This window comes from Balaenoptera physalus, assembly GCF_965194825.1.
Source record: "Balaenoptera physalus genome assembly, chromosome: 3".
In the NCBI taxonomy this organism is placed as follows: domain Eukaryota; kingdom Metazoa; phylum Chordata; class Mammalia; order Artiodactyla; family Balaenopteridae; genus Balaenoptera; species Balaenoptera physalus.
This window is the reverse complement of record NC_138890.1, coordinates 165485294-165510204: the sequence shown is the minus strand read 5'-3', so window position 1 is coordinate 165510204 and position 24911 is coordinate 165485294. Positions and strand designations below refer to the sequence as shown.

The 24911-nt window shown below is 47.6% G+C and overlaps 1 protein-coding gene across 6 annotated transcripts in view; it reads left to right on the top strand.

Moving 5' to 3' along the window:
• Window positions 1-24911, top strand: part of TRIO (trio Rho guanine nucleotide exchange factor) — a 373890-nt gene that overhangs the window by 231595 nt on the left and 117384 nt on the right. For 5 of the 6 annotated variants that reach the window (XM_082458354.1, XM_082458353.1, XM_082458350.1 and 2 more), the window contains exons 12-21: window positions 974-1143; window positions 2157-2331; window positions 7451-7646; window positions 9427-9593; window positions 11122-11241; window positions 12945-13136; window positions 13489-13638; window positions 17170-17284; window positions 19794-19909; window positions 23196-23318. In XM_082458354.1, coding sequence (XP_082314480.1) covers window positions 974-1143; window positions 2157-2331; window positions 7451-7646; window positions 9427-9593; window positions 11122-11241; window positions 12945-13136; window positions 13489-13638; window positions 17170-17284; window positions 19794-19909; window positions 23196-23318 — 1524 coding nt within the window. The remainder of the gene's footprint in view (window positions 1-973; window positions 1144-2156; window positions 2332-7450; window positions 7647-9426; window positions 9594-11121; window positions 11242-12944; window positions 13137-13488; window positions 13639-17169; window positions 17285-19793; window positions 19910-23195; window positions 23319-24911) is intronic. The other variant, XM_082458351.1, reaches the window with a different exon arrangement.

Below are 24911 nucleotides of genomic sequence, written 5' to 3'. Positions count from 1 at the left end.
ACGAGGCCGCGTGGCCGGCAGGGTCGGGGCCCCCTCTCTCCCCGCAGCCGGGGCAGCCATCTGTAATGTACACATACGTTACGGTACGGGAGGTGATTATTCCATCCCCCGGGAAGCAGGAAGCCTTTTCTCCACGCACAAACCGCTCCCAAGCCACCAGGGCCCTTTCAGTTTAATTTAATTGTCCTTTCAGTTCGCTGAATGGCTACCCAGGGACCTGGAAGAGGCAATGGGCTTCCCAGAAGCGGGCGAGGTGCTCTGTCCCCGTCAGGCTGGAAGCAGTCCTTGTCCCAAGTTGTCTTTGCCTATCCCCGTGTGCGAACACCTTGTTAATGGTCATGGCAATGAAAGTGATCAGGTGTTTCCAGTATGTACTCCTGTCGTCGAAGGACTGACCTATGTCCGGGTTGACCGTGGCCTGTGTTGGGAGTGGGGACCTGGCAGAGCCGCATCCGAATCTCCCGCCGGGCGTGGTGACGGGTTGATTTTACCACGTTATATGTTTCCTTCTTTTTGAGGGATGTAAAGCCCCCCTGTCTGAGCAGCAGTTTAATAATTAATAATGGACTGTCATGCTCTTGCTAAAAATAAAACTATCCATCTGCTAAGTAAGAGTCAGAAGACGCGTAGAAGAATGCCCGTTACGTTTAGCAGGCGTTCCAGCTGTTGGAGGGTTTTTCTGTTTCCTGTTGCACTTGGGTTGGGTCTGGGAAGGACTGGGAAGAGTCACTGCCCTCCCCTTTCCTTTCTCTCCTTTGTGACAGTCCCCTTGGGCTCTCTGCCCAGTTGTTTTTTCACCTCGCGTCCTGCTCTGTGTCCCGCTGGCCGCCGGCCCCCCTGCTGCCCGCCGGCCCCCCTGCTGCCCGCCTCCCTCTCAGCTCCCTGGGACCTGCTGCCGCCGGTCCCCTCCCGGCCCGGACCCCCCAGCCCCGGGGAAGCGGGAAGGGCCGGGCTCACAGCGCTGTCCCCGCAGCTGTGGACATGGCTGGAGGAGCTGCAGAAGGAGCTGCTGGACGACGTGTACGCCGAGTCAGTGGAGGCCGTGCAGGACCTCATCAAGCGCTTCGGGCAGCAGCAGCAGACCACCCTGCAGGTGACCGTGAACGTGATCAAGGAAGGGGAGGACCTCATCCAGCAGCTGAGGTGGGCCACGCCCCGTCCCTGTGCCCCGTCCCCGCGTGGACGCTCTGAGGTCTGCAGGGGACTTCCCCTCCCCCTCACTTTTTGGAACAATTAGCTATAATTCTCTGTCCAGCTAGGCAGAGAACGAGTAACAGCCATGCGTGCAAAGGAGACGAACATCACTCTCTCTTTTCTTTTTCTCTCTCACAGTTTTTTTCACTCTTACGATTTTTCTTATTATGGCATTGACTAATACTCCTCCCCAGGATTCAGGTCTTATTAATATTTCCTTTTAACACCTACCTAGAAATTACTGAGATTTCTTTACAAACCAGATGAACTTAAACCTCCCAGGACCGCGTCCTTCGGGCCCTGAGCGATCTGCTTTTCTACGGTGTGGTGGGCGTCCCTCCTCTCAGGGTCCAGGCTCGGCAGGCCTGGCCTCGGGGGGCACCAGGTGGCACTCAGGTGCTCCTAGTGGCAGGAAGAGGGGAGGCCGACTGGGGCAGAGAGCATATCCCTGTCCTTGGGTCACAGGGAACGGTCGCGTAAATGCAGTGCCCCTGCTGGATCCCTCGGGGTCGCTTATCTCATTGCCCCTGACAACTTCCCGTGATGCTTGCTTTTCTGAGAGTCCGGCAGACTTCCTCGATAAAGGCTCAGTTGGCTGCATTACAGCTTAACCCCACAGCTGACGTGGCTTCACCATTTGTAGTGAACGGGTGCCATCTGTTCTCTACTTACGGAGAAAAGTGCCTGAAGATGAAACTCTGCGACATGACTCACGTGACTGTTAGCCTTCTTCTAAGAGAGGGGCTGTGAAAAAGTGCGGAAGGAGTTCCTCAGCGTATCCTGAGATCCAGGGAGGAAGGCCCGGCTGGTTTGGCGGGAGGGGCGGCTGATTCCGTGTTCGGAGCGCGGCAGTCCCACTTCCCGCCGGCTTCTTTCCCGAGGCCCCAGCCGCCGGTTCTGGCCCCCGGCAGGGTGAGGCTCTCCCATCCAGTTCCTGTTTGTCCCTTTCCGCCCCTTCTCAGGGACTCCGCCATCTCCAGCAACAAGACCCCACACAACAGCTCCATCAGCCACATCGAGACGGTGCTGCAGCAGCTGGACGAGGCCCAGGCCCAGATGGAGGAGCTCTTCCAGGAGCGCAAGATCAAGCTCGAGCTCTTCCTGCAGCTGCGCATCTTCGAGAGGGACGCCATCGACGTGAGTGTCCCCCCCGCCCCGCCCACCCTGGCCTGCTCCCAGAGCTCCAGCACCCCTCCTCTGCCCCTCGCCTACTGCTCCAGCCTCTGTGCCGGGAGTGGGAGGGGGAGGGGAGGAGGGGGAGGGGAGGGAGGAGGAGGGAAAGGGTGGCTCCTCCCAGCTCGGCCCTGGGAGAGGGGGCCTGGCTCTGGGGCAGGCAGGTGGGCAGCGGGACAGACACCACACAGCAGGACAGCAAAGCGAGCAAGCTTTGAGAGTGGATCCGGGCAGGGCTTCTGCAAACAGGGCCACCTTGTCACCTGGCTTGTTCGTCCCTGATTGGACCCCTCACGGCAGCCCCTTGTCCTGGAAGCAGGGGCACAAGCTCAGGGCAGTGGTGCTCTTCCTCCCTCCTTCCCTCCCCCCCCCCCGCCCCCGCCATTCCCCTCCCTTCAAGAGTGAGTGTTCCCTGAGCCTGTGGTCATAAGGTTGTACTTCCCAGGAAACCCCATTTTTTTCCCACAGAAATGTTCTCGGGCGATCTGTAATTCTTACCAAAAAAATTGGCTTTTTTACCTTATATGTGACCGGGAGAAAGAAGGACAGGTTTCTTTTCTTTTTCTTTTCTTTTTTTTCCGAAAAAGGTTTCTTCTTCTTCTTCACAGAAATGTTCTCAGGTGATCTGTAATTCTTACCTAAAAATCAACTTTTGCACCTTATATGTGACTAGGAAAAAGAAGGACAGGTTTCTTAAGAGGGCGGTTCTTAATTCTCTGCCAGGCAAGATCTTTTATTTTTGAACTTGATGAAGTACAAGCAGAAGTAAGTATAACTGGATGACGCTGAATCTGTGTGTGAAATATGGTAAAAGGAGCCAGAACTCCCTGGGTGGGCCTGGCTTCCTGGAGCCGGTGGGCCTCATGCCGCTGCTGGCAGGGACCTGCTGCGTGTCCAGATACCTCCAGGCATCCCAGGTGGCCCGGGCCTGGCGGCCAGGATCTGTAGAGCCTGCTGTCTCCATATCTATCACTTGTCCTGCGTTTGGAACAGGGCCTTGAGGACAATGGGGTCCAGACCGAGGTGCCACCGAAGGCAGAGGGATGGCAGGGCTGCCACAGCTGAGGGGGACCGTCTGCCTGAAGTGGGCCTTGGTGCTAGTCCCTCGGTCCCGCCCCGAGTGGTGGTTTGGTGTGTGTGCCTCTCACAGGGGCCTTTGGTTGCCTACTTGTCTAAACTTCCATCAGTGTTTTCATTAAAGAAAGGCCGTCTTGGCTGTTTCATTGTCATCACTGGTTGATGACAAGAAGGGAGTTAAACCCTGCACATGTTGCCTGGTAACAGCTACTCAAGGGCTCTGGTCTTGACCTTCCCATCCACGTGGAGCCACATGAAGAAGAGGTGCGCTGGTCTCAACTCCCGGTGCCGCGCCACAGCTGCCAAGTTACAGCGTTTGGGGGTAGCCAGGGTCAGGGTGCATCGTTGGTGGGTAGCCAGGGTCAGGGCGCATCATCGGGGGGTAGCCAGGGTCAGGGTGCATCGTTGGTGGGTAGCCAGGGTCAGGGCGCATCATCGGGGGGTAGCCAGGGTCAGGGCGCATCATCGGGGGGTAGCCAGGGTCAGGGTGCATCGTTGGTGGGTAGCCAGGGTCAGGGCGCATCATTGGGGGGTAGCCAGGGTCAGGGCGCATCATCGGGGGGTGACCAGGGTCAGGGCGCATCATCGGGGGGTAGCCAGGGTCAGGGTGCATCGTTGGTGGGTAGCCAGGGTCAGGGCGCATCATTGGTGGGTAGCCAGGGTCAGGGCGCATCGTTGGGGGGTAGCCAGGGTCAGGGTGCATCATCGGGGGGTAGCCAGGGTCAGGGTGCATCATTGGTGGGCAGCCAGGGTCAGGGTGCATTATTGGTGGTCAGCGAGGGTCAGGGTGCATCCTTGGGGGCTGGCCAGGGTCAGGGTGCACCGCTGCATGAACAGAAGAGCCAGTGTGGCTGCCTTCCTCTCTGACCTCCGCTTCATGGGAATTGCTCCTGGTGACTTAGCTGCTTACGGAATAGTTTCGATCAAGGAACACAGAGCAATCAGAAGCATTATTGGAAGTTTTCCTTCCAGGACATTTTGATATTTGAAAAAAAATATTGGCTTTACTTGTATTAATGTTATCGCAAAGGGAAGAATTTTTGTTGTTGTTGTATTTCTGCTTTCATAAAACTACTGTTTTAAAACGTAGATCAGGAACCAAAAACATACATTTTCCCCACGTGATAGCCGCAGAGTTCCACATGGCCTCAGCAAAGCCCCCGCCCTCGGCCAGGGAGAAGCGCTTTCCCAAGCTGGGAACGTAACCCTGCAGTTCGGTCACAGACCAGCTAAAATATAGTTTAAAAGCTTTTAAATGTCACAGCCTGAGAGCCTCTGTTCTCTGGAGTAATCCTGAAAATGTGAAAAACCTGAGCAGTTTAGGCTCTGCAGGGATTTCCTCTCCTGTCTGGGAAGATGCCCCCTCTGACTGCCCATAGGAGGCGTGGAGTTATCTTTGTGGTAGAAATTCATCTGTTAGCTGGTCAGTTGGAAAAATCCCCCGTATCACTTGTATTTCAATTGAAATAGCACTTCCATCTCTCAGAAGTGGAGCAGGGTTTCCTATGGCTTAGAATATTGCTATTTCAGTCTCCAAATATTCCATGTAAAATCTGCTCTGTTGGTCTAAAAAGAACAACAAAAGCCTTACACTAGCATCTTGTGACAGTTTAGTTATGGAGAACAGTCATAACTATCTGTGCATTTAGAAAGAAAAACAGACTTTCTAAAAATTCGGGGCTACATTTTAAAAAATTGTGTCAAACTTATTTCTTTAAAGAATCCCTCTTCAAAAAAACCTTCCACTTTCTGGAGCTTTGTTTGTGCCACAGATTTCTTTTCTTGGCTTGTGTGGTTATTAACAATGCTGAACGCGAGGGCAGGATTTTTCCTGATGATCCTGGATCCTGACCATCGCCAGCGTTTCTTTGTGCTCAGTGAGTGTTTTTGAATCCTGCTGCTTTTAGCACATTGACCTTTGTTTATTGTCCATTTCTTGAGTGTTTTTTGAGCCTAATGTTGTCTCCATGAGGCACTGTCGCTGAGTCTGTAACTCACCACCACACCTCTCTTCTCCCTCAGTGCCAGAAAACAAACAAACATTAAGAAAGAAAATTCCCGGACTTCCCTGGTGGCGCAGTGGTTAAGAATCCGCCTGCCAATGCAGGGGACACGGGTTCGAGCCCTGGACCGGGAAGATCCCACATGCCGCAGAGCAACTAAGCCCGTGAGCCACAACTACTGAGCCTGTGCTCTAGAGCCCGTGAGCCACAACTACTGAGCCCACATGCCACAACTACTGAAGCCTGTGAGCCTAGAGCCTGTGCTCTGCAACAAGAGAAGCCCGCGTGCCGCAACGAAAAGTAGCCCCCGCTCACCACAACTAGAGAAAGCCCATGCACAGCAACGAAAGACCCAACGCAGCCAAAAATAAATAAATAAAATTAATTAACTAATTTTAAAAAATTCCCCTTAGAGTAGAAATAAAGATTAAAGTTATGGTAGTTTTCTTCCTTTTAAAAAATATTTTTCTCGTAGCCTCTTGGTTTGTGTCTAATTTGGTGTTGTTTAAAATGATCACTTTATAAATTGATATAATTTAATACAATGTGCACATGTATTATGGAGACCAAGTAATAAAAGGAAGAAATCAGGAAGATTTGGGCAATAGGAATTTAGAGAAGCCTTAAGATGTTTATTACTTCCCATCTCCCAGCTGGATTCTGTGTGAACTCTCTCACATTCTCAAATTCTCAAACTAATTTCCTTACAGCTCCTGTGGACGAAGTAAATGAGGGTCCATGGGAAATGCTATTTCATTGAAGCGTAGAGTATAATATTCTTTCACAAGAAGTTTTTCTCCTCCTTTCTGGATTTCATAATTTTTGGTCTTAATTTTTAAAAAGTATACCGTGAAAGTTTTCAAACTACACTGAAGTAGCGAGAACAGTACAACGACCTTCCAGATGCCTGTCCTGTAAATTCAACATGAGTTTCCCCCTCTTGCGTCAAGTATCCTCTTGCTATTGCTGTGCTGTAGTATTTCAGAGGAAAACTTTGCCAGCTGATTCAGTCCTAAAGGCTTTGTAAATATCTCTAAAACAGAGGCCATTTTCTTGCATAACTACATCCTAAGCACCTCGCCGTTAAGAGTGATGCTTTGTTGTCTGCTAATACCCAGGCTCTGTTCAGATTTCTGCAAGTGCTGCAGAGAAGAGGCACGTGGGGTCTGCTCCTGCGTTTGGTGGTTAGTCTTTTCATCTAGAATCCTACCCCCATCCACCATTCTCTTTTTCCCGTGTTGTGACTTGTTGAAATAACGTTCAGTTGTCAAAGGAACCAGGTCCCACATTTTGCATTTTTTCGCTTGATCTCTGGTAGGCTGTTTAACTGCTTTTCTTTCCTCGGCATTTCCTGTAACCTTAGAAGGCAGATGGGAAGACCCAGTTAGGTTCAGGTTCATTTTGGGACCAGAAGCTGCGCAGGTGGCTCAGCGTGGTTCCTCCTGTCAGGAGGCGTGTGCTGTCTCGTCCCGCATCTTCGGGGATTCTGCGGGCGGCCTTCGGGGCAGGAGGTGCAGCCTGGGCCCCGTCAGCCTCTCCCGTGATAGTTCACTGGGCACTGATGACCTTTACCTGAACAGGTGGTGTACTAGGATTTTCTTTTTGGTTACAAAGAAGTTTTTTAATTTTATTATTTCTACATTTAATAGCTAGATTTAACCGTAAAGAGGAACTTTCCTTCATCGTTGTGTGCTTAAATAATTAATTTTCTCCTTTAAGAACCAATTTTGAGGATAAAGGTTGGTTCCCTTTAATCAAAACCGAAGAGCTTTTCATTGAATTTTTGGCTTTTTAGCTCTTCTTTTTTTAACATCATTAGGAATTAATGGACTTTTGTATATTCAGCGTATCTTATTCAAGGTCTCATGGTCCCAGTCACCTGTCTCTCGTGTCCTTTTGACACAGTCGCCTTAACTCTTCCTTCCCTACCTGGCACAGTGAGATGTCACAGCAGATATTTATTTTTTAAGCCTTGGTCCTAAGCAGATGCTCTCCTCTGTCAGATCATCTCAGACCTTGAGTCCTGGAACGACGAGCTTTCTCAGCAAATGAATGACTTTGACACGGAGGACCTCACAATAGCAGAGCAGCGCCTGCAGCACCACGCGGACAAGGCTCTGACCATGAATAACCTGACCTTCGACGTCATCCACCAGGGGCAGGACCTCCTGCAGTATGTCAACGAAGTGCAGGCCTCCGGTGAGCAGCGCGTCCCGCCCTGGGGCGGGTTTCGTGTCCCCGCAGGAACGCGTCCGGTTCCTTTCAGGGTGATGGCTGCGCAGGTCACTTACCCCTGTGATTGAGGTGTTATAAATACCTGCTCTCTGAAAGGGAACGTTTTGCTTTCTTTCACCCACATAATATGATCACGTTTAACATTGGCTAGTGTACTTACCCTTCATATTCCTGCATGTTATTTCAAGTGGCACGAACTTTAGTTTTACAAATTATATATTGTTGGATCTCCATGAATGAAGTGTAAACCCCAAGAAAATATTTTCATGTCCTTTATTTTTTTCTTAGTTTATATTTTACCAGCAGATGTCACTCTAGGCTCAAAAACATAGAGGGAACTGTAGTGTTAGAAACTTAGCAACAACCTGTGTCCTACGTTACTCATTTTACACAAGTCAAATTAAATGCTTCCTCAAGAGTGAACGGGTATACAGTGGATAACAACGGAAACAAACCGAAGTTTGTGCATTTAAAAAGGACTCACTTTCATCAGATATCAGTGTAGGAGCAGAAGTAGATTGATAGGAAATGGGTTTGCTTTGATTAGCTGTACGTTACATTTGGCTTTGGACCACATCGAATTTATCCTCTGAGACATGCTCGGAGGCAGGCATAAACCTCCTCTGCTGCCTCTGCCCTGCTCAGACTTGGCCTTCACGGTAATGGCTTGGCCCGGCGCCGGGCAGGTAGTTCACAAATGCAGCATGTACGTCAGGCTCCCTTAAGAACAGGTTGAGTTACGGTGTTCTCTGGGTATATGCCCAGTAGTGGGATTGCTGGGTCGTATGGTAGTTCTGTTTTTAGTTTTTTAAGGAACCTCCATACTGTTCTCCATAGTGGCTGTATCAGTTTACATTCCCACCAGCAGTGCAAGAGGGCTCCCTTTTCTCCACACCTTCTCCAGCATTTATTGTTTGTAGATGTTTTGATGATGGCCATTTTGACCTGTGCGAGGTGACACCTCATTGTAGTTTTGATTTGCGTTTCTCTAATGATTAGTGATGTTGAGCATCCTTCCATGTGTTTGTTGGCAATCTGTATATCTTCTTTGGAGAAAACCATAATTCAAAAAGAGACATGTACCACAATGTTCATTGCAGCACTATTTACAATAGCCAAGACATGGAAGCAACCTAAGTGTCCATGAATGGATAAAGAAGATATGGCACATATATACAATGGAATATTACTCAGCCATAAAAAGAAATGAAACTGAGTTATTTGTAGTGAGGTGGATGGACCTAGAGTCTGTCATACAGAGTGAAGTAAGTCAGAAAGAGAAAAACAAATACCATGTGCTAACACATATATGTGGAATCTTAAAAAGAAAAATGGTTCTGTTGAACCTAGGGGCAGGACAGGAATAAAGACGCAGATGTAGAGAATGGACTTGACACGGATGGTGGGACGAAGCTGGGATGAAGTGAGAGAGTAGCATGGACATATATACACTACCAAATGTAAAATAGGTAGCTAGTGGGAAGCAGCCTCATAGCACAGGGAGATCAGCTCGGTGCTTTGTGACCACCTAGAGGGGTGGGATAGGGAGCGTGGGAGGGAGACGCAAGAGAGAGGGGATATGGGGATATATGTATATGTATAGCTGATTCACTTTGTTATACAGCAGAAACTCACACAACATTGTACAGCAATTATACTCCAATAAAGATATTAAAAAAAAAAAAAAAGAAAAGAACAGGTTGAAGTGCTATTTGAATCCCGGGCCTCCCTCCAATGTCCGCAGGCGTGGAGCTGCTTTGCGACAGAGATGTAGACATGGCCACCCGGGTCCAGGACTTGCTGGAGTTTCTCCACGAGAAGCAGCAGGAGCTGGATTTAGCAGCCGAGCAGCATCGGAAGCACCTGGAGCAGTGTGTGCAGCTCCGCCACCTGCAGGCCGAAGTGAAGCAGGTAAACAGAGGGCCGGAGAGAAGGGGGCCCAGCCGACACGCAAGCGCTCGATGAGTGCTGTCCCGGGAACTCGCACGTGTGAGCCTTGGGGCAGATTGTCCCCGATCAGAACACAGCTGTCCTGGTGTAGAATACAGCACACCCCCTGACACACCACAGCTAGTGTGTAAAACTGAGCCAGTGCCTGGGCGGCTCTGTGTTTACTCTGTAGTGGAAAAGCCTTCGTCACCCAGCAGCTGGTCACTTGAGAGTCACCTCCACTTAGCTTGTTTTGTTATTGGTCGTCTCTTGCCTGAAACCCTGAGCACATTCCTTCCCGGGCTGAATAACTATATGATTTATTTATTTTTCCCAAATAGACTGTTATCAGTCTGGCCGGGATCACAGGCTGTGTATGGCTGGGGTCTTCTTGTGTTAGCAGGATACGATACTGCCATCTCCCAGATAGCATGGCAAAATAAAAATGGGACATTTGGAAGAGATTGCTTTTGGTTCAGTGCCAGTGGGATTCCATGCATATGTATATTTAGCATGTCCGTGACATTTTATCACGGGAGCAGGGAAACCGTGGAAGTGTGGCTTTCTGGGATTCTTGTAGATGTGTAGAAAAGCATCTGCTTGTTTGATTGGAGGGGACTTAATGGTTGCCAAATGGCTGTTGTAGCCCCAGCTATCACCTCCACATTCCAGGTATCAGGAAGGGGAAAGCATATCAAGAAAGAGGCAGCACCTGGATCAGAAACGAAATGTGTTCCCCAAATGGCCCAGAAGCCCCTGCTTTGATCTCAGTGGCTAGAATTGTGTCATATCTGCAACCAAGCTGTCATAGGAGCTGAGAACTGGCTTTATTTTAAGCTCTTTCCCAAGTTGGGATTTTCTGAGTAAAGGACGTGAGGAAAATAGGTACTGGTTAGGTAACCAGCAGTTTCTGCCACATATGATTACCCAGAATGACCTTCCACATCCCTGTGGCTTCCATGGTCAGAACTGACTTCTCACTGTGTGATGCTGAGAATCTGGTGCTGTGGCCCTGAGCGTTAGCGGACAGCTAAATTCACCCTTGGGTTAGTGTGCTGTCTTAACACTGACTCTAAAGTGGAAAATACGTTAGTGAAATAAAACAGTTCCCTTATCAAGCAGTTTGCTAATTCTGCATGTTCACGAGGCCTAAAAGGAGAGAGAGATACATATTTTTGAGTATCAGGGAATTCTTTGCAATTGTAGGTTTTCTAGTGTGTGAGCCTCAGTCTGCTTTGACCTGTTGACTCATGATCAATCCGCCGGACCCTCCACCTTTTCCAGCTCCCACTTGAAACTAAACATGACAGAATTAATTTTAAAATGCAGCACTTACGATCAGATACCATGGAAAGGTAGCAGGGTGTCGCCCATAGGATCACGAGGAAATCACTGCTTCGTAGCTAAGTGAGCAGCTCGACCGCTGCGCACGCGGCCTGCGTCACTGCTGGCCCGCGGCCTGGATGCCCCGGAGGGGCTGCTGCATGGAGTTCCCTGTGTCGCGTTTCAGGTGCTGGGCTGGATCCGCAACGGAGAGTCAATGCTGAACGCCGGCCTCATCACGGCCAGCTCGCTGCAGGAGGCGGAGCAGCTGCAGAGAGAGCACGAGCAGTTCCAGCACGCCATCGAGGTGGGGACGCCCGGCCGCCCGTTCAGTCCCCTCACGCGGCACTGACCCTGGGAGCCCAAGGGGGTTCGGTGGAGCCCAAAACGGCTGCGCTTACGAACCCGCAGTTCGTTACGAGACGGGGAAGCAGTCTGGCAACTGCAGTGATGTGAGGCTGTCCATGCCTACCAAGGCGACCTCACCGCAAGGGTCCCAGAGGCCGGGGGTGACTCTGTCCCCTTGCTGTGAGGGCCCTGGCAGGATGCACCTCACCTGTCAGGAACATCTCGGCACCAGGGAGCCCGAGCTGGGGTCTCGGCTGAGGTTTTTCACATTTTGCTGATCTTATAGGCAACAGTTGCTGCTGTGTAACCGGTCTTGAAAAATCAGGGCATTCGGGGTGGCTCTTCAGGACCGGGTGCCAATCGCCAGTTCCCTGTTCCTCATAAACAGTGCTGTGCACATAGCTCCTGTGACCCTGGGGAAAAGCAGCGTCCCTCACCAGAGGGTTTTGTGCCTTGACGGGGTCAGTGCTGTGCCGGGACTTGAGCAAAATGGCTCGGCCAGTCACTCTCACAGCATATGGATTAATTCATTTTAGAGTTTTTTTTGGAGGGGGGGAGTTAATGATTGTGATGGGTGGTCTCAAGGCGCAGTCAAGGGAAAAAGAGCATTTGATCATGGAAAACTTGTTTCCTGCTCTAGTTATATACATATTGTCAGCCAGAGATGAAAACCAAAGAAACTACCATTAATTTCTTCCCTAGATTAATTTACTCTCAACTATTCAGCGCCAGTGGACAGACACTAACACTTCTCCCTGAAGCCCAGACTCTGGGTGAATCTTGTGAAAATCGTACCCTGTGCCAAGTGCCTTCTAGTAATTAAATCACTGATGCGCCCCACCATCTGGGTAACGGACAGGAATACGCTGGGTACAGTGTTTTATGGGGCCATTAGTACCACTTCAGGTGGAACGCAAAATTTTGCCGTTTAAAAGGAGAAAACTCAGTGTCCACAGAGACCCATGTGCTTCCCCCTGACGGCTGCCCTGTCGGGCCCTCTCGTTTCCCCGAGGAGCCTGACCTCAGCCCCTCACAGAAGCTTCTAGTGAGGATACGAGAGCAGGGGTTGTTGCCAGATTTGCCAGTTTGTTTTCATAGGTTCATTGTCTGGCATGGACCTCCAGAGAACACAGTTGGTTCATTTTTAGCTTTTAACTGTGTTTCTCTCTTTCTCTTTTTTTAAATCAGTAGTTTTTGAAAACCTTTTACTTGAGTCCAGAGTTTAAGGTAAAAGTGAAGTAAAGGGCATTCGCTTAGGCCGCCTTTTTCTCCACTTGTTCATCCGCCCCTGGCTGCTAGTGTAAGGAGAATCAATAGGAGTAATAAACTTGGAACGTTTCAACAGTGTTTTTAGCATATTGGCTGCTAAGGGTTTTTCCTGCTATTTCTCAAAAGCTGGAAACTCCACAACCAAGACCCATTCTGCAAAGTCCTAAGGCATGTCATCCTTCCCTGGGTAAATATAAATAGCTGTTGGGAGGCATAAGAATTTTTTTTTTTTTTTTAACTAACCTGTCAGCTGTGTTTTTCGAAGCGTCCTGATGCGTATTAAGTGAAGTCGTTTCCATAAGAGCAAGCAGACAGGAGGGCTGCGGCCTTCCCGCTCCTTCCCGGCGAGTGCGCGGCACCCCCGCTGAAGAGCTCTCCGCTCTCTCCCCCCAGAAGACCCACCAGAGCGCGCTGCAGGTGCAGCAGAAGGCGGAGGTCATGCTGCAGGCCAACCACTACGACGTGGACATGATCCGCGACTGCGCCGAGAAGGTGGCCTCGCACTGGCAGCAGCTGATGCTCAGGATGGAGGACCGGCTGAAGCTGGTGAACGCGTCCGTGGCCTTCTACAAGACCTCGGAGCAGGTGGGCCGCCGCCGGGGCCGCTGCCGCGCCTGCGCACGGGCCGGCGCGGCCGCTGCTGGGCCAGTCGAGCAGAGACGGGCAGCGTGATAGAATTAAGATGATTCCGGCTTCCCTTACGTATCAAAGCATGACAGGTTGGAAAGGATCTGAGGAGACGTCCCTTTTCCCCTCATTTAAATGCACGTCCTGACACAGGGCAGAGAGAGACGGGAAATTCACCTTTCATTTTGCCCTTGTTCCGAAAGGCCTGCGTGGCCGCGCGTCAGGGGATGGTCTCGGTCCTCGGGCCAGCACCTGTCATGCCATCGGTGCCAAGCGGCCCCTCTGAGCCCGGGATTCTCTCCTGCTGCAGGTCTGCAGCGTCCTCGAGAGCCTGGAGCAGGAGTACAAGAGAGAAGAGGACTGGTGTGGAGGGGCCGACAAGCTGGGCCCCAATTCCGAGACGGACCACGTCACCCCAATGATCAGCAAGCACCTTGAACAGAAGGAAGCGTTCCTGAAGGTACGGAGCCGGCCTTCCGGTTCTGGTGCCTCAGTGGCGGGGTTCGCAGCCCCCCGAGGGTCCACCTGAGCCAGTGGGGCGTCCGGACCGTCAGTCCCACAGCTGCGGCCACTCCTCCGTCCCCTCCTGCCTCACAGCGCCCCTGCCCTGGAGAGAGATTGGGGTGACCCTTTCTCAGCCATAAGTCAGCTGATCGGAGAAGATCTTAAAATCTTTTTTCAGTTGTGATTTGTACTCTCCTTCTAGTTTTCATAGAGAAAGAGCTAGATAGAAACCTGTGTGCATAAAGAATGGGTAGAAGTCACAATACCAAGTGATTCTGAACAGACACATGCAGAGAGATTGATTTGGGGGAACAAAAATGCTTAGAGCTTAAAGTAATCTTCCTTTGGAAATTCAGCCTTTTTAGGAATAAAGACTGTCTCAGAACATGTGTGAGCCCAGTGTAGAGTGGACACAAAGCAGGAACACCCCTTGTGGTTCACAGGACCAGTTACTAATACTGTACTTATTCAGGAAATGTTTCCTGCAAGAGAAATTTAATCCCATTCAAGGCCTGGCTGGAAGTTTTAACTCTGAGAAGCTTTAAATGAGGCACTTATCAAGCCTGCTTTGTCATTTGTATATATAGTCATAGCTGAGTTACTGGTGTGCTTTGCAACAATTAAATTTTAAAAAGTGGTCAGAATGTTTAGATACATTGACTTCTTTGAATGTTTCCACGTTGCATTCTTTCACTTGTGAAAAAGATCTCAGGTTCTGCTGGTGGCCACTCAGACCTATGAAAAATAGTTGTGGTGTTTACTTTCCATGCTGCTTGGTTTAGTTTTCCTCATCTCCAGCATCCTGACCTCTCTGACACCATTTCCTGTCACTTTTAATCATTTCTGTTTCTGTTTCATTTCTGAAGGTGATCCTCTGAGCTGACAGAGAGTTATTGTTTAGTCTGGGAGAACAAATTGTAACTCTTTGAAAATTCTTACCTGGTAACTTATTATGAGCTTCCACCACAGAGATTTTCTTTTTAAGCAAATCAAGGTGGGAAAACAGTTGGAGCTTCCCAGGATCATTAGTTGTAACTATTCCAAACAGGACTTGAAAGCCCCACCCCTGCTTGTCGCTGCTGTTAAAGTTTATGAAAAGTCCACCACTATTAGGATGTTTTGAGGTGGAATCGTTACAATTGCCTCTCTTTCTCTGGAATCCATTTCGTATAAAACAAAATTACATACTACTTAGTTAATATAATTAAGAAAGATATTTAGGTAAAATTACAAAACAAAAATAATCACAGACCTGGTCAGATTCTTTCATCCAACTAGGATTATGTCTTTGGTGTGTTGGATATCTTTAAACTTCTTATCATGGAAGTTTAAAAATGCGTATGGAAATTAAGAGAATGGATAATGAACCCCCATGTACTTCTCACCAGCTTCAATAATTACCAACATATGGGCATATGCCCACCTTTACTGGATTATTTTAAATTCTAGATATTATACCATTTTATTTATAAATACCTCTGTGTGTATCTAAGCATTAAATTCTACCTTTCTAAAACCATTCTACAACCACAATACCATTATTGGACCTGAAAAATTAACAGTAACTCTTATTTTATATAAAATCCAATGGTGTTCACATTTCTCTGATTGTCCCATAAATGTGTTTTTATACGTGGTCTTAATCAAAATCCAAACAAGACCATGCATTGATTTGATTGGTATGTCTCTTAAGTCTCTTTTAGTCTAAATCCCACCCTCCCTTTTATTAGCATTTGTTAATTGAAGAAATAAGTTATTCATACTGTGGAATTTCCCTCATTCTGGATTTCGTAATTGCATCCCGTGGAGTCATTTAGCACCATCCCGGATTCTCTACATTTCTGTTAGTTGGGTTGAGGGCCTTGATCCGGTTCAGGTTTAAGTGAGTGTGTGGGGTACACTTAGGGTACCTGATGGGTGGTGTTGCGTACTTCCAGTGGCATTGCTCCAGGACACACACAGGTCTGCTTCTCCTGCTGTCTCTGTGATATGAGGGCTTTTCAATGCTTCAGACGTCGTAAGTCCACGTCATCCATTGTGTACTTCCCCATCAGCCTTTCACCCACTGGGTTTAGTAGCCAGTGGTGATATTGTTTCATTAGGAGTTGCAAAATGGTGGTATTCTATCATTCTTTCTGCCTTGATTAGCTGCAGTTATTCCCTCCTCAGCTATTTGGTTATGCTAAAATAGAGGTTGTCCAAAAAAAGAGGGGGGAGGTAAATGCTTGATTCCTTCCCTTTATGATTTTCAGAATAATGATCTGTTGCCCTAGCAACCTCTGCATATGATTAATTTGTTCTTTTAGTATCATCATGGATTTTAACATTTGGTGTGTTTCAATCAGTTACAGTCATTTATCTTTTTATATTCAACTTGTCCCACTAGTGGGAGCCCCTTCAAGTCAGGTTGGCTCAGATGTCCTTTTGATGTAACTCTAGCAATCTTTACGGCTTCCTTGCTGTTTGGTATGACAACTTATTTCAGTCTTATCAGTAGAGACTCATGATGTATTTTTCTCTCAATTTAAAAAAAAAAAAAAAAAAGGTATTGCAGCTCCAACTACTGAAAAGGCCTAGGAACGATGACCAGCATCCCTGATATATGATAGCAAGCATCCCTAGTGCCCACATTGTGGGCTTTCAGTGCCATTTACCACAAGAAGGAGACGGAGCTCCTTGAAAAAAAGATTGATTCCAGATCTGGGCTAGGAAATGTGCAAGATATTTCCAATTCTATTATAATTAAGGGATTTTTTTCCTGAACCATTTTGATTTTATATTTATATCTCTTTTCTCTTAAATAAAACTTTTTTAAATACATTAATGAAATTACTTACTTGGTTTACAAACATGGAATTTCAGTTTTCTGTTACCACAATAACACCATATAACAAACCACCCCACAATTCAATGGCTTAAAGGTTAGCAAGCTAAGCCCTGAGGGCTAAATCTGGCCACTCCCATTCACTTAAGTATCTTTCGAGGCCGCTTTCATCTACAATGGGCAGGTTGAGTAGTTGCAACAGAGATGGAGATGACATGACTCGGAGAGCTGAAAATATTTACTGTCTGCCCTTTATAGACATCCGGGTTCAGCATAGCCACCAGGTCCTCTGACTGAGGGTTTCTCCCAAGACTGTGATCAAGTTGTTGGTCAGGGATGTGGTCACCTCAAGGCTCGACTGGGGAAGGGCTTTACTTCCTCTCGGGCTGCAGGCCATGGGTCACCCTCAGTCCCTGCCCACCTGGACCTCACCATGGGGCAGCTCTCAACATAGCAGCTGGGTTCAGCAGAGCAAGGGCTCCAAGACAGAGATTTTTTTTAAAGTTGAAATAGGATTTAGCCTATGTATTCTCCAGACACAGATTGGCCAGATGAACGCTTTAGATTAAGACCTATGTTAGAGCCACGTGACGTCATCCATATACACTGAAGATACATGTCTGTATGAGTCCCATGAACACGTTGCTCTGCATTATTTCTTAGGCTTGCACGCTTGCTAGGAGGAATGCAGATGTCTTCCTGAAATACCTGCACAGGAACAGCGTGAACATGCCTGGAATGGTGACACATATCAAAGCCCCTGAACAACAAGTGAAAAGTGAGTACACCTAGGAGTCAGCTGACTGATGAGCTTGACAAGACATGTTCTAAAATCTTGGTCCAGGGCTTCATTTTGAATGTCCTTTTCATATCATTAAAGTTCTCCTAAGTTATCTTATTTTAATAATAAAATATTAAGCAAATATATAGGTTGATAATTTATTGAATAAAGTTGAAGAATATAAACAGGGAGAAAATACAGCATGTTCATGATACTTACTGGCATCGACTGTTTTGTTAAAAGTAAGTGAAAATATAAGTCAGGAAAAAAATGAAAGCCAGAATTATCTACAGGCAAAATACTTTTAAAAGTTTAAATCACAAAAATTATATACCCATTTCATTGCTATAATGTATCAGTTTTACATACTTAAAGCATTATTAATAAAAGCAAATTGCCAAAGAATGTTATATAGATAGATGGGTATCATTTGAGTTTAAAAATGTACAAAACCGTACACACACACACACATATATATAAATGCATAGAAAAAGACCTGGGAACAATTATACTAAACTGTAAGTAGGGTTGTTATGGGTGGAAGTTAAGGGTACTGATGATTTTTATGCTGTAGAATTCTGATTGAATATTCTGCAGTAAAAATGCATCCAGGTGATATATCATTTTAAGCTTAATCATAATTTTTTTTAAAAGTTTAATTGAAATGACATGGAAGTGGGTCCTCAGAAAATGATGGGAGTTGTTTAAAACAGTCTCAATATTCAGGCCCTATTCTATCAGCTTTAATCCTCACCTGAGCTTCAGTCCTGCCCCAGGCAGAGGCTACGGAAATAAGAGACTAGAGAAGACTTACGCTCATTTTCGTTTCATTTAAGTGGTAGCTTATTTTTTGGCAGACTTCAAATTTCAGTGCTAATTTGCTTCACTAAACTAGTTCACTTTTCAGTCGAACAAAGATAATGTAACAGGACCAACCAGTGAGCTGGCGGGTACATGCAGCTCTCAGGCTCCTGTTTCTCACGAAGTACTCAGCCTATGAGGAACTCGGTAGATATTTGTGGAGAGGTTATTATTTTTAAAGTTTTCCAATAAAGTTATATTCCAGGTACCACTTATTTGATTTGCAATTTCAGTCAGGGAATCTTTTTCTGAAGTTTTTTTATCTGTTTACTTTGTAAACTTCTAGAGTAAAACAGACTCGCTGTAAAGAATGTTTAAAGTGTACAAATGTATGTAAATTATCTAAATTCCTTTGCCAGTGGTAACCACTGTGAAGACCTTTTTGTGCATCCTTCTATGCACATAAATGGAAATATGCAGAGAGATACAAACATGTGTAGCTTCAACTCACCCATCTGGCTTTTTAATTTTTTTATTGAAGTGGGACTATATTCCCCTGCAGTTTTCTTCTTACGCTTAGTAATAATCTTATTCTATATCAGAATTTGGAGATCTGCTCTGTTACTTTTAACGTCCAGTATGGTGACTTTGTAATTGATGTAATCTGACCCCTAATCGATGGGCTCATACGTTGCTGCCAGTTTTTCCGAACAGCACCTCAGTGTGCGTGCATCTGGGTACAAATTGTGTTGAGAGCTTGTGTCAGCACCGTATCTGAAAGACAAATTCCTGGTTCAAGGGTGCGCGCCACTCGGTGTCGTTACCTGTCACCAAATGACCTCTGCAGGGGTTGTGCTCCATTTTCCTCCCTCAGTAATACAGACACACAGGTTTCCTCTGTCCCTTCTAGCCCTGGGCAGCGCAGTCCTTGCCAGGAAATGGCGTAAACTGATCTCATTGTTTGAGTGAGACGAAACGTTTCTGTATTTTTAGTGGCCATATTTCATTTCATGTAATCATGACCTCCATGTTTATATGCTTTGCTCACTTTGCTAACAGATTATTCATATTTTTCTGTTGACTATTAAGTAAGTTAGATCCATCTTCTGTGTTCCCAATAGTTTTTCCTGGCTTTTTGGTTATTATTTGGTTATGAGATTTTTAATTCTCATGTAATCAGATTGCTGTTTTAACTTTTCCTTTCTAGCTTCATGCTTCTCAACTTCATTTCCTTCCCTCTCCTAAGGGTTTATGCTTTTGGTTTTGTTTTTAAAGCCCGTCATTTTCTTCTAGTACTCCACTGTTTCATCTGACATCTTTTGATGTATACTAAATTCCTTCCGCAGGAAAGTTCTCATGGTCTTGCACAAAACATCTAATACTGGTGTTTTTCCAGCCATTGTCAGATTGCCCCAGCAGGGGACTCAGTAGCTATCCCACCGACCCAGCCGACCTGAGGGATTAGAGGCCAGCTCGAGTGTCCAGTGATGTCAGTCCCAAGAGTAAACTGGAGTAAGAGAACGAGGAGAGGCCTGGACAGGCGTGTCAGGAAGGCCAGGCAGGCAGGCCGTGTGGCTCAGTGACTGATGCTCTAGCTCACAATGGCATTTGCGTTAAAATGTCTTTAAATAAAAATGAACGGGATTTTGTGGGTGTTTTGCTCGACGGTGAGCACCAACGTGCGGCTTTCTCTGCATCCTCTCAGATATCTTGAATGAACTCTTCCAGCGGGAGAACAGGGTGTTGCATTACTGGACCATGAGGAAGCGGCGGCTGGACCAGTGCCAGCAGTACGTGGTCTTTGAGCGAAGCGCCAAGCAGGTCAGCCATCCCACGGGCCCCCCCGGCGCCCTCCTCTCCGCGCTCAGGCCTCCATCGTCAGATGGGCAGCTTCTGACATGGCAGCAGATGGGAAACCACTCCCTGATGATCAAAACAGCCTTGCCTTTTGCTTAACAGTTTGTTGCAAAAAATACCCCCCAGCCTCGTAGAAGTGTGTTACTCAGTGATTTTGGCCTCAACAGGTGTGCCATTCAGCTCTGCCCAGCTGCCGTCACCCCACAGTTAAGACAGCAAAGTACGAGCAGTCATGGTCATGATGATTTAAGTCACTGTAAAATAATATGGTGGGCAGTTTTCCATGTTGGTGTACTTATATTTTCAAGACAAAATTTTGTTCTTCGGATAAACTGAGCTAAAATTAAGTAAGAAATGTGGCAGAATTTCTCAGAATTCAGTATACTCAAAAAAAAGGTCATGCATTTGGCTAAGGCAAGAGGGTACGTTTGCAGTGTCCCCGCCCCCCGCCTCGGAAGTCATTTTGGGATCAATGGCCAGTCATGGAGATCATTTTAGGGTAAAGTCTGTCCGACTGTAACTCAAACAGGAAGATGCCTGTCACTTCTCTCTGGCCTTAACAGTAGCATAAGAATCCGTGCCCATTAGTCCAGAATTCGGAGGGTCAGGAGGGAGTGGAAGGGAGAAGGCTTGTTCTCAGAACCCTCCGTGGGCCACCTCACATCCTCCGCATCCCCGGGGCCTCCTCAGGGCTGTCGGTCCCTGGTGACCACGTGTGACCTGCTCTGTCACCTGGCTCCACCTGGAAACCTGACACGTGCCTGACTCAGCATAGGCATTCGATAAAATCCTTTCAGCTCAAGAAAGATTACATTTTCCTCAGCACAGGTTTCTCATTTGGGGAACATATTTTGTTGAATTTGGTAAATGTCAGTCTCTCATTGGGCAGCGCCCAGAGCAGCTAGGTGTCCCAGGGCGTGAGCAGGAGTTCGTGGTCCCTGGACCTGGCGCCCTGACCCGGCCTCTCCCTTGTCTTGACTGACTTTCCCAGATGCAGTTATCATATTCCCAGCAGGGGTGGCAAGCAGTAGTATTTTTTAATGTTTAAATTCCATTTTCTTAACATTTTATTTAAGGATAATCTAACCGTATTTCAGATTTATGGGGGCCTGATTTTATTTCTAATTAGAGATTATTTCATAATCTTTTCTCACATCTTTGTTTATCTCTCTGTTGAAAGACAAGGAGTCATTCAGCTACAGAGAACAAAATTGTAAATAATTCCCTTGACAGAGAGAAATAATGGAATATGCTGTTGCTTTTTCCTAAAGTCAGTTCACGTGCCAAAAATAAAATCATTCAGTTTCTGCCGTTACAGATGATGGCCCGTCAGCCCCGCGGCCCTGTAGGGTTGGCTTCTGTGCTGTACAATAGCAACAATCCCACAGTAAATACCGAGTTGCGGGTGGGGTGTGGCAGGTGACTTCCAGCCCCTGCTCTGCTCTGGGCGCCTCCTGCCTCTGGGCTCCTCCTCCCGGGCTGTCTGTGCCCCCCCTCCCTTATCTCTGCCTCCGAAAGTTGGCTTTCAGTTCAGGGCTTGTTCTTGTTTCTCTTTCCTCTCTCCTTAGCTCTCACTGTTGGTGTCTCCCAGCCCTGACCTCCATTTCTGGTCTCCAGACGTAGAAACCCCAGCTCCCTCCTTGCGTCTCTCCACTTTGGCCTTAACCAAAGCAGAAGTGGACCCGGGACTCCCCGTCTGCCGTGTCCCCGCCCTCATCTTACCTGATTCCTGCCTTTCCCTCATCTTCCCAGCTTCACCCCTTCACCGGGGCCTGATGCAGCACATCTGCCCCCTCCTCCGCCCCTCGGAGCCATCACGGGTACCAGCCCAGCCGTGTCTCGTCTAAACCCCTGGACCGGTTTGCTAACCGGTGTTGCTTCTCTCGCTCACTCTCCACTCCAGTCCCTTTTCCATGTGGCAGCCCCATTCACTTCCAGACCAAAGTCCAAAGGCCTGTGGCCTCCGAGGGCCCCCTGTCGCCCTCCAGCCTCGCCTCCAGCCTCCCCCTGTGCAGGGCCCCTTTCCTCCCGAGCCCATCCCTTCTCAGCCTGCGGGTCGCTCCTGGTCACAAGGGCAGGGCCCAAGCCTCTCCCACCCCAGCGCCCCTCTCAGCACCTGCCTGCATAGAGGGCGCTTGGGCACGATTCGCTGTGTGAACGGAGGAAGTAGGGACCTTTGAATAAATTGACCAAAATGCCTTTCTGCCTCGGTGCACTGTCATTGTCAGCATTATGTCAGAGATGGGATAGCCATGCTCGGGCAAAACGGAAGTAAATTCCCAGCCCGGAAGCTGCATGGTAAGTAATCTGGGTCGTGGCTTCCTTTTCATTTTTTTTCTTCTAAAATGCCGTAAATGCTGTGCAGTATCTAACAGTGACGGTGACGTTTCTGTTCCAAGACCAGCAAGTCACAGCGGACGACTCAGATACTGTGAAGGGCAGATATGAAAGCTTCCGTGTTTTTATGTTTCTTTTCCATAGTGTTGCTTTTTCAGATGTGTATGTTTAAGTAAGATTTCACTTCAGATATTTGCACATAGAAGGGAAAAAAATGGCTTCCATCTGAAAACATGAAAGAATAGGAGTCAGAATGTGTCCTTCTGTTGCCATCTGGACCTTGCCGGCCCCCTTCCTCCCAGGTGGGGTCATCTCCCTCCTGCATCTGGCAGGTTAAGCCACTTCTGCCGGCATCTCCCCAGAGCACCTTTATGCATGATGATGTTCTGCAGGAGCCCCCAGAAGGCAGGTGAAGTGGGTGCACGCCTCAGTGCTCACTGAAGGCAGGGATAGGAAGAAGCGGCTAACGTTGTACATTTGAAAGCTGGGAATTTGCATCTGCTTTCTTTTCCTTTTTAAAGTTAGAACACCCCAGGAAGGCTGTCAAGTCCCTCTGACGTGAATGTCTCATTATTCAGCAACGCGAGGGTCTCAGACTTCCCCTTCCCCACGCTTTCTCAGTATTCTTGAGGGAGGCTATTCATTGGACTCTTATTGTCCTTTAGGTTCATGCTTATAAGAAACTCTTGAGCTTGTTATCGTTGATGCCTAAGCGACATGATTACAGTTTCCTAGAACGTCAACTTTTAATTTTGGAATTAAGATACATGTTTCAGAAGCTCATCTCCCTTTGAGGGAGTGTTTCTTGATGCTCCTGGGCTTGTGACTTTGCGTTTAAATGAGATCCTGAGGTATTGGGACTTGCTTCACCGACGTTCAGCCGTGAACATGTTTCCATTCCTTCCGTCTCTAGGCTTTGGAGTGGATCCATGACAGTGGGGAGTTCTACCTTTCCACACACACCTCCACGGGTTCGAGTATCCAGCACACCCAGGAGCTGCTGAAGGAGCACGAGGAGTTCCAGATCACGGCAAAGGTGAGCTCGCATTGGGTCAGTGCCTGCGTGCCTGCCTGGGTGCTTCCGAGATAACCTCGACCAGGATGCTTTGTGTAGAAGAGGTCTTTCTTAAAAATATCACTGAAGAAATACCTTATGCAATTGGAGGAACGGGGTGAGCCAGATGGACGGTTAGACCCTAATTTAGTGGTAATTCTAAGGCCTTTCACACTGTCCTCACTTGTCCCTTCGTTTATCTGTTTCCTCTTGTTCCTCTGATTTCTGGAAACGCCTCCCACCTCCTTCCTTTATGTTTTCTTTCTTCTTTGTCCTTTGCATTCTTCTCTTATTTTCGTTCTGTTCTATTTTCCACGTATTTTCTGAGTACTCGCTATTTTTATGGAGTACTGGTGTTCCCAGCCTGACTTAGATGGATCCTGTGCGTGTTTCCTTCCTCGTCTTGAACAGTGAAAACTGCTGCAGTAGCATCACGCCCAGTCGTCCAGTCACGAAGCTGTCTGGGTTTTATAGTTGGCAGAGTTTATGTCAGTGGCTGTGCATAGGCTTATGAAACTGGAGGCATTTTCACTTTTCTGCTGAATTAAATACATCTTTATGGCATATGCAGTACATGTGACTGTGAATTTTTAAGCAGATAGGTAAGAATTCACACATGGACACGACTGATTTCTCAATTAAAATATTTGCAGGGGCTAATTCCTTCTTTTACCTCAAAACAATTTTGAGGCTTCTAGGCTTCCCTTCTCAACCTGTGGTGTTTTTGGTTTTGTTCTTCAAAGTTCTGAATATACATTCTGTGTACTGTTTTCAGGAGCACCTCTGTTTTTGATGATAGAGTTAAGGTTTTAGAAAAAATTGGAAATTAATTCACATTTAAAAGTAGAAAATAAATGATGAAGCTGCATAATAATTTTTGGGTAAAAAGAAGTGTTCCTGAGGAGACACCTTCAAGATAGTGGAGGAGTAAGACGTGGAGATCACCGTCCTCCCCACAGATACATCAAAAGTACATCTACACGTGGCACAACTCCAACAGAACACCTACTGAACGCTGGCAGAAGACCTCAGACTTCCCAAAAGGCAAGAAACTCCCCACGTACCTGGCTGTGTGGCTGACAGGGTCTTGGTGCTCCGGCCAGGTGTCAGGCCTGAGCCTCTGAGGTGGGAGAGCCGAGTACAGGACATTGGACCACCACAGACCTCCCGGCCCCACATGACATCATTTGGCAAGAGCTCTCCCAGAGATCTCCATCTCAACGCTAAGACCCAGCTCCACTCAACAACCAGCAAGCCCCAGTGCTGGACACCCCATGCCAAACAACTAGCAAGACAGGAACACAACCCCACCCATTAGCAGAGGGGCTGCCTAAAATCATAATAAGTTCACAGACACCCCAAAACACACCACCGGACATGGTCCTGCCCACCAGAAAGACAAGATCCAGCCTCATCCACCAGAACACAGGCACTAGTCCCCTCCACCAGGAAGCCTAGACAACCCACTGAACCAACCTTAGCCACTGGGGGCAGACTTCAAAAACAACGGGAACTACAGACCTGCAGCCTGTGAAAAGGAGACCCCAAAAACAGTAAGTTAAAAGCAATATGAGA